The following is a 14,417-nucleotide window of genomic DNA, read 5'->3' as shown; positions in this document are numbered from 1 at the left end:
CCTTCAAGAGAAAACTGGATGCTAATCTTGCTGGGATCCTATGACCCCTGCTGACTTCCTCCCCTTCGGGCGGGGGCTGGACTCAATGATCTTCCAAGGTCCCTTCCAGCCCTAATGTCTATGAAATCTAAGAAGGGCAGACTTCTAAAGTACTTTCATCTTTCCTTTAACAAACACTCCAAGGTTGCATCCAGATGAGTGTGACTGTGCAGTAGGTGGCACAGTCTGCAGCACCACATACCACACGTTCAGTTGCTCTCCACTCTGCAAGGGAGCAGCACAAAGGAACAAAAAGCAGAGCAGTGCATTAACGGGCTGTGTATGCACTGCTCAAAAGAGAATGCTGCACCTGCCCGCCAGGCTCTGCATAGCAGAATCACCACTGATGCAGCCGCAGGAGGGCTCCTGGTAAGGCTGCTGGGACCAGCCTAGTGCTGGCCTCAGCCACCCCTACCCCACCCCAGGTAACCTGTCACAAGCCAGAGCATGCATGGCATGGGCATTCCCCCAGAACAACAGCAGTGGTACAAGGTACACCGCCATGAATTGTCCCAAGGGAACCAAACATCCACACCATGCGTGGACATGGCCCAGGAGTTAGATGCCTGTAAATTACTCAATGAATGTTTTTAAGAAAAGTTACAGATGATATATACCTATGAGACACCATTACCTTAATGTCAAAGGCCAAGTCTTACAAAAACAATTTTCATTCATGCCACCCCGGTAACTCTTAGGATTGATTTATGTTTTAACCACTTATCAGTAACCTTAAAGGCCTTTACAACATCCATGCACTGAGAGGTATGGACACATCACAACATTTTCCCTTCATATGACTGACACTTAGGTTGCATGCATTAAAAGAACTGTTCCTCTGAGCAGCTGCTGTAACAAAATAATCATACACAAAGCTTAAGCTTTTTTTATGAAAAGTGCTCAACATCATATCTTTGGTTAAAACCAGTGCCACTTCTGTGTTTAAACAACCAATCAACCTAGGCACAAATACTAATATTAACAAAATTAAAATGTCTTGTAGTAAACACTCAAGCACTGAACCTTCTTACTACTCAAAACCAGGAAGTCATCATACAAACAAGAAAACAAGCTATTTTTTTTAATCCAGTCAACTTCAAAAATGAAAGGTTAAACTCAAATAAGTGGGGAGAGAGTTAAAAAAAACCCTAATTTATAAGTAATACAAGGTGACATAATTAATACAGGGAAGAAGATATTTTATCACGCTAGCTTGTTTCTGTAATAACCATGCATCTCTCCTTACCCACATATATCTTTGGTTACTTAACAAGGGGGGGAGGGGCAGGGGTTAGTTGTTAAAACATCTAATATTTGCTTACACCCAGGTTTAAACCTAAGCAGAGCAAAGCACTACTAAGAAATGTTATGTAAATAGCAATTATTTTTGTAGGTAGCAAAACGAGGTCTTTATTGTACAAGCCCACAATCAGGTAAGACGTTCCACTGACTTCAAAACAAGTAATCATAGTAAGCTCTCACAAGAGAGAAGGGCTAAAGAATGTGCCCTCATCTAAAAATCCCCATTGGCTTTACTTGTATATTCTTTCTCCATACAAGCTAGGGTTTTCCTGAAGCCCAATTAAATGATTCAGTTCTATTTGTACACAACACCTGGAAAATGGAAAATGCCAAGATGCAAGCATTAAGAAAACGTGCGTCTAAAGAGAAAAATTCAATCCAAACAAAATTAAGAACAAGATTCTTTTAAATTCTATATAACAAATGTTACTACGTGAAATACCAATCAAATCTGAAATGTCAGTTCTCATATTCTACCGGACAACTAAAAAGTGCTACAGTTGAGAAAATGTCACATATGCCATATGCCCTCCCAATAACTAACCTAAAATTAACTGCTGAACACGATGCATGTAGTTATTTCTCAAAGTTAAATAAGAGATACCTAATAATACAATTTGAACTGAAACGGAACATAGTTTATGTACTCATAGAAACACAAGAGCCTGCTCAAACTGGTTGAAAATATCCACCTTGATCACCTTTGTTTTGCATCAGGGCTAGGGACAGAAATCACACATAAAGCAGTATAGGCAATCAGAAACCAGTTCAGATCTATAAACACAGCAAAAGTTCAGTGCACATAAACCACTTTCAATGGGGCTGAAATCGTTTAAGCTAAACATGGATGGATGTAATATCAGACTTGAACTTCTGCCCCAGATCACCTCCAGATTTAAGTTAACTCACAGTCCCTCAGCATCCCATGATGCTTTGCACCTTCCTTGCAAACCCCTCCTACTCGCAGGGTGGGTGGGCTAGCTTTGGCCAAAGTTGTCTGCTCCAGTCAAGCAAAGAGGCATGCTCTAGCACCCCCTTGCTTCTTGCCTGAGCCACTGCAGGCAGGTGGGTGCATTTCTAGAATCAAAAGTGAATGTCTGTTCACTTGCTTATCGGTTCAGTCTGTGCAGGGAAGATTGAATCAATTCAGCCTTGGGCTTTTTGACTCTCTGTACTTAGCACAGAAGTCAAGCCTTGATGTTTAACAGTTAGGCGCTAAATAAGCAACCCGATTTTCCAAAATATAAAGCACCCAGCAAATCCAACTGAAGTAAATGCCACTTAGGAGCCTAATTTTAGATACAATTAGAAAGCCAATAATTTTAAGAAGAGTAACACAACTCCTTCTGTATGCATCTAAATGGCACGTACCCATGGGTATTTGGGCACAGGTTCACAATTCTATTACCTATGTGGACGCACAAATGTCCAGGCAGCTACTGTGCATGTTTGGCTAGCTACATATTAGCTGAGCAAGTATAGGGTTATTATGTATGTAGCCATATCTCCCTCCAAAACAAATAAACAAACACGAGGAAATGAGGGGCACTGTGAGCGATTAGGGCATTTACCCAGAAAGCGTGAGACCCAGATTCTCAGTCCTCCTCACCCAGGAGGTTTGAGTTGGGGTTTCCAGCTTCCCAGCACAGTGATCTCTTAACCACCAAGCTAAAGGTTCAGCACTATGCAATCCATTCCTCTCCTCCTGAAGCTGGGCCACTGCCCCTTGCATTTAATAATCATTGGATAAAATAGCAGACGAGCAGCTGGGAAGTTACAGTCTACTGGGAACAAGGGTTCAGGCAAGAATCCAAAGCCTTCTCACTTCCAGAGCAGCAGCCATCAGACATGTATGTGTAGAGCAGCCTGCTCTCTCTTTTCTGGCCCCACATATATCACTCTCTTGGCTGCACATGGGGCCAGTTCCAAAAAAGGGGAGTGAGGTGGGGGAAGGATCCAGGTAATACCTACCCTGTGGAATAGTGGTTCCAACACTGTATTGGGAAGTTCGAAAGAGTTTGGCAAGAGGGACTTGGAACCCAGGTCTCCCACTTCTTTGGTCAGCACCCTTCCTACTGAGTTATTGCAGCTAAAAGATAGGAGGGTCCTCCTCTTCCTCCACATTCCCCTAAGGCCCACAGTTAATCATTTTCTTAGGCTACAATTTGTGACTTATGCCTCTACTTATACACATACACTGCATGTGCATATCTGCCAAGCCAGGAGATCTATTCTGTACCAGTAACAGAGTTTAACAGAAGTCACAACTTGTGCATAAGTGCCAAAAAGGCCACGTATGCAGCAGGAAAATTGCCTTTTATCCATACAAGAGGTAACAGAATTTCACATATAGAAAAACAAAAACTTGGAAGGCATTTGTGTTCCAAGCAAAAGTGATCTGGCCGAGTCACCACTGAAAATGGTACTATATTTGTGCACTAAAATATTCATATTTGTACTCCTGGTTAACTTTATTATTTATAACTCTGTACAACTTCGTATTATTTGTATAATACATGTATGTATGTATGTATGTATGTATGTATGTATGTATCTAATATTTATGCCTCTGTATAACTATTTTATACTTCTTTTGGGGATAGCAGTATATAAATAAATATACTGATCTGGAAGCAAGTATAGCTAAACATTCACAATAAAAAATTAATCTGAAAAAACCTCAATGCAGCCTTTATTTACTTAAAAAAGAAAAGAAAGGATCAACTCAAATTCTATAAAATCAAAACAGATTTTTTGTTAGCTTTTCAGCTGTTAAAAAGTGACATCAGATTACCGACTTTTTTTTTTTTTTTTTTTTAGGGTCAGAAAGGACCTTAGGTCAATCAAGTCTGACCCCCTGCCCTGAGCAGGAAAGAATGCTGGGGTAAGATGACCCCAGCCAGGTGCTTGTCTAGTCTCCTCTTCAAGACCTCCAAGGTAGGGGAGAGCACCACCTTCCTTGGGAGCCCATTCCAGATTTCGGCAACCCTCACTGTAAATAATTTTTTCCTAAAACTAAATCTGTTCTCTGTCAATTTATAGCCACTGTTCCTAGTAACGCCAAGGGGCACCCTGGTGAACAGATTCCCCCCTATTCCTTGCTGCCCCCTCCCCAAGGAATTTTATAGTCGGCCACATAATCCCCTCTCAGCCTTCTTTTTCTGAGGCTGAAGAGATTCAGGTCTCTCGGTATCTCCTCGTAGGATCTTACCTACAGGCCCTTAAACCATATGAGTAGCCCTCCTCTGGACCCTGATGGAGCTATGACAGTAAGAGCACCTCAGGATCTGTCCTTGGGAAATAACCATATACAATACACATACCAAATCAAAAGAGAAAAAGTATCTTTAAGTAAAATTTCTGGGAATGACAAAAAACGCAGATACCAAATCTGTTATGGACCTACAATACAATTTGATAGTCAATTCATCATCATCAAGAGTCACTGCAAATCAGAAACTAAGATTCCTTTCTCTTCTGGCATTGGTACAGCCACACCTGGAATAGCCTGCTGAATTCTAGGACTCATCTGATCAGAAAGAATTCCCTCCAGCTGCTCTAACAGAGAAACTTCTATGAAACTGGAGAAAGTAAATTAAAGAGAAAAGAAATCGCAGAAGTAGCATGTACATACAACATTGTCAAAAACTGCCAGGGGCAGAAGTAAGTAACACAGTAATACAAGATCAAGGGACAAAAACAGTAATACCAGACTGTGTGAAACAATTATTTGAGATAGTACAAGAGAGTAGTTCAACTTTTTTAGACTCAAGGCACCCCTGGAATGTGCCAGCTCTTAGCTTTCACAAGTTTTTTCTGATTACAGAAAAATAAGTGCAATATCTTCCAGAACAAAGAACTCTGAGAGACCATACAAGGTCAAAATGTTTCTGACACTATTTAAAATCTCTGGGTTTATCTCATGAATTATATGTAGGCATGTGTACGCCTAACCATGCCAATAATGTGTGACACTCTTAAAAGAATCTCACAGCACCCCAGGATTGCCACAGTACTCACCTTGAGAATAAGGGGTACAAGGGATACAACAGAACAAAGTCAAGGAAGTAAAAAGGTATTAATCAGCATGGGGGGGAAGGGGAGGGCACAGCACAAAAAATATTTCAACAACTGCACCATACACAATAGAGAATAACATATCACAAAGTAATTATAAGTCTGAATGCTTGCAATTTTATATCAACAAGATAAAACACTAGCAAATACAATATTAAGGAAAATCCTACACTAAGAGAGAGATGGATTAGATAAGAGTTTCAGTGTACTTATTCAAGCTAAAAGAAAAATCCCTTAAGACACAGGGTAACCCAGTTCTGTCATTAGAGAGCTATAACTTGTATCAATTAGGAAAGATAGTTGTCTATTCCTTCAGCTCTTAAACTCCTTTCAGAGCATGTAATTCTGATACCAGCTGACTTTAAAAAGGGGTGGGGGGACCCGAGAACACTTTAAAACAGGGAATTATAACTAAAACTCTTTCACTACTATCAATCACCATCTGTTTATTTCTAGCTAAAGGAGAGCTAGCAAAAAAGAGGAAGAGATAATGAATGAATTTATGTTGCATTTTATTTGAATGGTCAAGCATTCAGGCATTTGGTCAGTGCAAATACATACATTATACAAGCAACAGTATACTTAATGGTACTTGTAGCTGCGTAAGCGAAGGATAAACTCAACTCAGGGATTTTTTCATGGAATTGCTGACTTTGAAGCATTGCTAATTTTGTACTAATGCTTGTGAAGATATGTACACAATTTTTACTGCACTTCTCAGCAACAAATTATTATTATTATTATTATTACACATCAAATAGCTAATATTTGGTGGAAAAAAGCAATGTTCAAACAACTCTCTCTCATATCTATTGATAAATTTGTGGATATTACTGGCTAGCACTGGAATTAGACCTCCTTGAAATGCTAAGCCAACTCTAGGCAACAGTTAACTTTTACAGGGGCAGAGAAAAGGTGTTCTGTTTAATTCAGCTACATCAGCTAATTCAAACTGACTAAACCAATTAGGAATTGAAAAAAGAAAAAGCTTGTTCTCTTCTATGAACAGAAATTGGGTACGAGTTATACCAGTTCTAAAAATCTCAAAGGATATGGTGACAAACACAGAGATTAATTTACTAACTGTGTTTAATACTCCTTTTTAATATCAGTTTAGAAACATTACATTTCATTCTTTACATATTCATAATCTTAATTTTAGTTAAGTAAAAAAAGACTGAAAATGCTATATGCATTAAATTCCAATTACCATCCAAATAAAGCTTGAGATATACACATGAATAAAATATTTAATTAGATAACAAAAAGGAAATCTGTCACTCTCCATTTTTTAAATTAAAAATCTGAACAAGTATATAATGGATTATATAAATGTATATAGAAGTAGACTACCTCTTGGTTAAGACAAAAATAGTTGCAAGGCAAGACATTTTGGGGGCTAGGAAACCCTGAAAATGAACCTCTTTTTAGAAAATAACCATAAAGTACAAACACAAAACAAAATTTAAATTGATTTATTAAAATAAGGTTTCCAGTTGTCTAAGTTATTATTAAGTAAATCACCTTAAAAAAAATCTACTTTGAAACTGCATCCACTGGATGCTGTTATAAGTTTTTGTAAAATTGAAGAGATGCAAAATCTGACACACTAGCGTTCTAAATACAAATGAGTCGACATGCTTAAGAAATCTCCTTCTAAGGTTTCTTTCAACGAAAGGAAAATTAGATGTACTACAGAAATCTGTAAGGCTCCAGTGCTGAGACAGGGATTTATACTTACCACATGGAACCAGTGAAGCACTTCCTTGTCAATAACAGTAGCTATGTTTGCTGATCCTATTAAGTTTTAAGGATGCAGCATCAAATCAACAGAAAGTAACAATGCATGGAGTAGACTGAAAGGTCATATTCCTCCACTTTTAAGGCTGATCTGGAAGTGAAAGACTTAAGCCACAGAAAGGGAAGAGAACAACTGCTACTAACAGCACTGACCGATGGGTAGAAAAAGGACAAAAAGAATGCTTGTGAGGAAGGGGGAAAAAAGACAATGAAATGAAACCTTCCTCCTTATATGAATGAGGGGGGTATGAGTAAAGAGGGAGAAAAGTTCTTATAGGGAGTTACAAATTCTAAAAATAAATGTCTCATTAGCAAAAAGATTTATAGAGATTTACAAAGTAGTGTTATGCCTTGCAAATCCAGCAATCTCCAAAAACCTCATGAGCAAGTAAATAAAACAATAGCTGTAAAGTAGACTAATGATAAGAAAAACTTGTGTGTGGATACGTTATCAATTGTTAAGAGAACTTACTCTAATCAAATCTGGCCTATTTCTCCTGTAAGGGAAACTTCTTGTCTTGATTACACTTATGAAACTCCGCACAGAAGCAAAATCTCTAGAGATTCTATACCATAATCACTCATTCCTAGGTTTTATTTTTAGCCTATAAAACTTTTCTGTAGCTTGAACCCATTATCCCTCAGACTTCATAATACTCATGTTAACCATTTGCATCTTCTGCTTCTTTCATAAAGGGTGGGCAGGGGACAAGTCAAGAGGGAGAGGGTAAATATCATGTCATTAATGTATCCCCAAAATTTAGAACAGGTCCTGGAACATTAGGTCTGTACAGGAAATGAAAGGGAACGCTCTTACCATTTTCAAGGCAGAGTAGGATTTAATTACTACTCTACCCATAATACTCCAAAATTAATATGTATAACAGTTTTGCATGGAAGAAGAGACTAGATATTCCTCCATAAATGCTTTCATCAATTAATATCTTACAAGAGGTATTAAACTAGAATATATTTATTCCAATTCCTAGCTTTTGAAACTACAGTTATAAAAGCTAGGAAATTTAATTTTAAATTTGAACTTTGCACACCAGCAATTGCAAATCATCAATACCTACCTTAAGCTAATAATGTATCTTAAAAAATACTTCTGTTTAATAATGACGATCCACAAACAGATAAAATAGGTCTGATTACTATATACACACAGCTTTTGCTAGGAGAGATACAGGCTTACAATAACAAAAACATTTAAAAAAAAACAAACAAACCCCTATAGTGCTGCACCACAGCACAGATCATTCAGTGAGGAATGACTGAAACACTTGGTTATCACCTTACATGAGAAAAGGTTCAACATCAAATTTTGAAAGTCAGAAGTATAAACAAACTGTAAACAAGAGCCAATATAAAACCAAACACCTTTAAAGGCTTCTGTCCACTCAGTATTAGGGGGTGAGAAACACAGAGATGATATATATATAGCTAGAAGATCATAGTTTAATGAGAAAAGATAGGCACACACGATCTTAGAGTATGATTAAAGAACTGTGGTATACAAGAAACAATCCTGAGTTATCATTTTGTTTAATAAATTATTTAATATTTTTATACATACAGTAACATTGAACCAGTTTTCCCAAACATCATTTTATCCTTCAGGAAATCCTGTTAAGTATGTATAATAGACAAAGACACAGCAAATGACTTGCTTTCATTTACAGAAGTCACTGGCTGAGCTAGTAGTAGTATGCTAGTGACAACTACCAAAACTTTTAAATCAAAATACGAAGTTTCTATGATTTGAAATCTATGCATTCTTAAAGTACCTGGTAAGATACTCTAAAAACATAAATTAAGTTTTTAATTTTATAAAAGATCAACTGACCTTTTATCTAAAAAAAAAAAAAAAGAAGTAAAATGTATACGTAAAGGAAATTTTAACCTAACTTGCCATTCATATAAACACATACACACACAAAAATCAACATTAACAGAACTAGTATTTTAATGAAGGTAAAGTGGGAATTAATACAGTTAAATACACTTCTGAGCAGCCTCTTGTAACAGGTAACCTACTAAAAATGGTCTCTCTATAAAAACTTTTTCTGCTGCAATGTATTTATATTTCTTTTGCTTCCTTTATTACTGACCAATGAAGTAAACAGAAAGCCTGTAGAACAGTAATTCCCAGCTAGGGTGCCTTGAGATCCTTCCAAGGGTGCTGTGAGGTACCATTCAATGTTACACTGTTGAGTGTACAAACATGATTCACAAGGTAAACCCAAAGATGTCAAATAGGAATTCCTACTGTTCCAAACTTTTGGACCAGTTACAGTCTTTCTATGTTCTCTGGAACAGGAGAATTATTCCCCCACACCCCCAAGTCAAAAAACAAGTTTTCACCATTTTTATTCAGAGGAAAGTGGTTAGGTGGAATACACAGAGCAGGCGTCCACTCTGAAAGCTGTCCAATTTTCCCTGAACATAATAAAGACCTTGTGAACTTTTACAAGAGACCTGATGGCTCAAGCAAGATAAGAGCACAGATAATCAAATGGGCAGGGCATATCACAGAAACTGACAGTACTCAAGGCAGATTTTGGAAGCTGAGGAGGATATCAGATCTCAAGAAAGACCAAGGAAATGAGAAAGCGATCTGGTAAAGATGTGACAAGGTGGAAGGAAACAGCATAAGTTAAGAGGGGATGGAAGGCTGTAGTTAAGGCCATTCTAGGCCCTGGAAGCCTGTGAGACCACAGAGAAAGAGAGACAGACACATGTCCCTTTATGACTGGACCTGTACAGAAGCTTGCTTAGTACATTATTACTGAAGATTTCAAGCTTTGTGCTAGTGCTGATGTTGTCAGACCTCCATATACGAGTGATCTTCTGAAAAGCAGTGGTGGCCTTACCTACAATGAAGCTCTCATATCATAGATTTAATCACCACAGTTCTGAAAAAGCACTGCTTCTAGGTGAGTGAATTTATCAAAGCTATTCCTCTGGGAATGATGGGATCATCCAAGGTCAAAAAGACTTCCATAACTCTTGTTGTTGTTTGTTCATTATTTAGCAATCTTGGCTAGGTTATCAGTCTTTGGCTACCTTTTATTTATTGATGTATTCAAAGAAAAATATCAGCCGCAAACTCAAGATCTTCAAACTTATGATCTATCCACAGAATGAAAGTTTCTGTAGCAGAGGTCTGCTGCAGAGCAACATAAAAGCAGGGGTGTGCGTTCTCCCCCTTGTGAAAACCAGTGGCAATTACCAATCAGTCCATTAATTTTTGATTGGAGATGACAGCATAATTATCCACCTGGTAAAGTCTGGAAGAGCTAGATAATTTTACATGCATCAGCACTGTTAAGTATTTCACTGCTCACAATATACAAGAAAGTAGAGAAGTATCAGATTATGAAGATCTATGTTATCATTTCCTATCACATTAACAAGGATTTTATCAATAGATAAGGGGGTCAAAGCAAGGGATGACCGATTTCAATTTCTCTGAAGAGGGACTGAACTAACAAAAGTTTGAGGAAAATGTTCATGAGGAATAGGTGACTGTCAATGCCATTTACAAAAGCACTGTGTCAACTAGCAACCTGGTCAATACAACAGCCAATTTGACAAACTGTTTAAGGCTACTTTTGAGCCTCCTCTGCCAGTGTTTGTAGGTTTATGGTCAGAGGTGTTATACTCTCCCTCCCCCTCAACACACACACTAAGGGCAGGAGGGAGGAATGAGTACTGGGTCTGACCTTGCAACCAGATTTATGGAGGGCCCCATGATTTCCCTTAAAATCTCTTCAGATATAAGGATCTACCTGAAAGAATTTAATCATAGAAATAGTACCTTACTGTATGAATAAAGCAAGAAAGCATTAAGAATAAAAATAGAATGCTGCCAAATGCAAAAGATAAAGAAATGATCATACAGATTTTCCTTCATTTGTTTCTGTTATAGTAACTTTCAGTTTTACTTTTTCTAAATGCTTTTGTTGTCATTACAAGTATGATTTTTTTAAATATAAAAGCACTCCAACATAACAGCCTCAATTAAAGAACAAGTACGCTGCTTTGGAAATACTACTAGTTCCAAGCACGTAATGTAGTACAAAAACCTATCAGAAACCAAGTGTTCAAAACACTGTAATGAAATTTAAAAATGGACACAAAGGCAGACTAGGGGACAAAATCTAAGTTTATTTAATTTAACTTTCTCCCTTCCTTTCAAAACACTCATGTAAGTGATCATGTAATTATGAATAATGATAAGCTACCTTAAACCAAGTAAATAAGTTTGGGTTTTTTTGCATTCTTACTCCTTTCTGCATTTTTTAATATATCCTTAACTTGGGTTTCTGTTCTGCTTAACCTCTAAGTGCCTAACCTAGTTACAAATGAATGAATGCTGAAACTTAAAATTCTGAGTTACATCTACAATAGCACCTAAACTTCCCAAAGCGATCAATTACTGTGATCCTTTATGTAGTTACAAGCACAAAAGTAAGTCAAATCCACCTCTTAATACCTTCAGTCACTAGCGAAGTTGCCTTGCCTTATTGTTAAACATGAGGTTTTACCTAAAATGCAGAAACACAACAAAACTTCAAAAACATGCATTCAGATCAGACTGGGTAGTTAAGACCTACATTAAGTGTTGCTGTACACTAAAATAAATCCCCTTTATATATAACAGCAATAAGTTTGCTAATATGAAGTACATTTCCAGCACAGTATCTGAAGAATTTGAACCACAAACTGTCTCCCAGATTCTAAAACTAAACAAAATAGGGGCAAATTCTATTGTCAGTTATGATATAAATCCAGATTAAATTCAAATGCTAATTAGTTTAGATGTATGCAAATATAAGTGACAAAATTTGGCTCAACTCTAAACTGAATCTTAAAGTTATGAATGCTAGCACACCTAAATGTACTAGATATCCAGATTCCAGACCTCTAATGGGGGTCATAAACAAAAAGAAATATAGTAATGCGAACATAGTCTGTAAGTTTTATTAATAAGACTTGTGCCCCAAAGATAAGATACAGAGAAGGTAGGTTATTTTCAAAATACCTGTGAATCTAAACTGGGAACACTGTGATATTCAGGGTCAGGTTGCAGTACCCTGACACCGAAAAAATACCTGACACCACCAGTAGTCCCACAGAATTCAACGGAAATACTTGCACATCATGAAGCAGTCAATGTGACAGTATTGCAGTCTGGCACTAGAATATTTGTATGACATTACTGCAATTAGATTAACTGAGTGGTACAATTGCAAACCTCAATTCTAAGACAAGCAGATTTTATTTATTTTTTAACATGTATGGATTCTACTTTTACAAGAGATTTTTTTACAAGTGTGTGCACTACTGTATACGCATGTGCATATGCATGCATCATTCACCCTTGAGTGAAGTTATTCTTGGGCCTAAATATTTTAGATAAGTTTGATTTTAAAATTTAGAAACTCCTTCTGTTTTTTTAATATATACTTGTATTTATAAACATACCTCCCATGTTTCATAAAAATATAATAAGATATTAATACAGAAATTAAATGGCTACTAATGCATCTTCTTTAAAAAGTAAAAAGATAGTTAGATCTTCCTGAAAGTGAAAGAGGCTCAACCTTCCCCAAGCTGGTACTAGTAATGTTCTCTCTCTGTTCTAAATACACTCACAGATGGTAGGACAATTTCATTCTCTAACAAAATCAAAACACACTCAGAGGATCAAAAAGCACTAAGCATGATACATTATATACATTGTAATACCAAGAAAAATACAATGAGGTCATAACCATACGTAACCAATGGAAGATACAAAAGATCTTTTTCAATATTAGCAGTCAAATAGGGAAGCCAATCAGAAATGCAGAACCTTCCTTTTGACAGCTACAACCTCTGAAAAGCCAATCCACATCCACAGTGGGTTGGCTACAAGGCAGCAGCAGAGGTTCATTGAAGAAATTCTTGAGGGTTCATTTACTATCAATTCTGCGTGCAAGTACAACCATAAGGGACCACTGGTGCGAGCAAGACGCCAACCGAAAGAATGCAGAAGTCAACCTTTACGGACAGCAACAGCAAGCTCACCAAAGCAGCACTGCAATCATGGACAGCAAACAGCTTTGGGGCTGTACTGTCCTAACTCCCACAAGACCTTACTCTCGTGCAAAGAGACAGACTCTTGCAGACACTTCTACCTGCAGCGCTACAGCAAGGCACAGCAAACATTTCACATGCAGCACAAGCTCATGACTGGCCACACTAGACACTATAATGCAAAGGGCAGTCAGGACCCAGCTGCGGCTCTGCAGCCACAGCCGGCGTTCCACAAGCACCATGTGGCCCATTACACCTACTGCCATTCCTCAAAGAGCAAGTAGCCACTTCTCACGGCAGCAATTGGGCACTTCCAATGCGACTGCCTGCAAGACAGGAGCTGGAATCAAGTACCCTTAGGGCTAAGAGCGCAAAGCAGCACCTGCCATGACAAGTAAAGGAAATTCCTGTGGGCTGGGATGGTGGGACCTGCCGCACCCCAAGCTGCGGAGCCCGAGGTAATGGGCTCGGCATGATGGGCCGGATGAGGTGTCTCCAGCTGCAGCACATGCCGTGCCTCCTCTTGTCTGCCCGAGTCGGACCCCAACCCGTGACAGCTGTAACCCCGCCGTGCCGGCCCGGGCGCAGCGAGCGCGGGGAAGGTAGCAGCAGCAGCCCCAGCGCGCTACGCTAACTGCGGCCGACGCGCACACCTCGCCATTCAGAGACGCGTCTTGCGCCTCACTCCCGCTCTACGCTACCGTAAGGGCCTCCCCCGCTCATCAAAACACTCGCGAGTCCAGACGCAAAGAAGATGGCGGAGCAGGGGCCGCTTACGGCGCCGGAGCGGGCTTGACGCTGCGCTGTTTGCGCAGGGCCCCGTCAGGAGCGCGCGGCGCTGCGGCGGGGAGCGTGCGTAGTGCGCTTGGTGAATGCCAATGGCCTATTTCCCGTGAGGGGAGGGGGGGCGGCTCATAAACAATGGTGCCCCCCCTGCGCGGCTCCCTTACCGATTCCTCCTCCTTCTCCATGCCCGTGGGCATCTGCGGCACCGCCCGGTTGATGGAGACGCAGTCGTTGAGGTCGGGCATGTCCTTGCCGCGGTAGATGGGCAGCGGTTTGGCGGCGTCTAGCGCCCGGGCGCGGAAGGAGAGTTTGCTCATTGTCTCCCCCTC

The 14,417-nt window shown here is 39.2% G+C and overlaps 1 protein-coding gene across 1 annotated transcript in view; it reads right to left on the bottom strand.

Moving 5' to 3' along the window:
* The window catches only part of EPC2 (enhancer of polycomb homolog 2), an 89,921-nt gene extending 75,510 nt beyond the window's left edge, over positions 1 to 14,411 (bottom strand). Inside the window, exon 1 of the mRNA XM_019554209.1 lies at positions 14,253 to 14,411. Within this exon, the coding sequence (XP_019409754.1) occupies positions 14,253 to 14,405 (153 nt within the window). The 5' untranslated portion in view covers positions 14,406 to 14,411. The remainder of the gene's footprint in view (positions 1 to 14,252) is intronic.
* Positions 14,412 to 14,417: the final 6 nt, after the last annotated feature.

Source organism: Crocodylus porosus, unplaced genomic scaffold, assembly GCF_001723895.1.
Source record: "Crocodylus porosus isolate Cpor-Errol unplaced genomic scaffold, CroPor_comp1, whole genome shotgun sequence".
Lineage (NCBI taxonomy): Eukaryota > Metazoa > Chordata > Crocodylia > Crocodylidae > Crocodylus > Crocodylus porosus.
The sequence above is the reverse complement of the archived record's forward strand: the minus strand, read 5'-3'. Positions and strand labels throughout refer to the sequence as shown.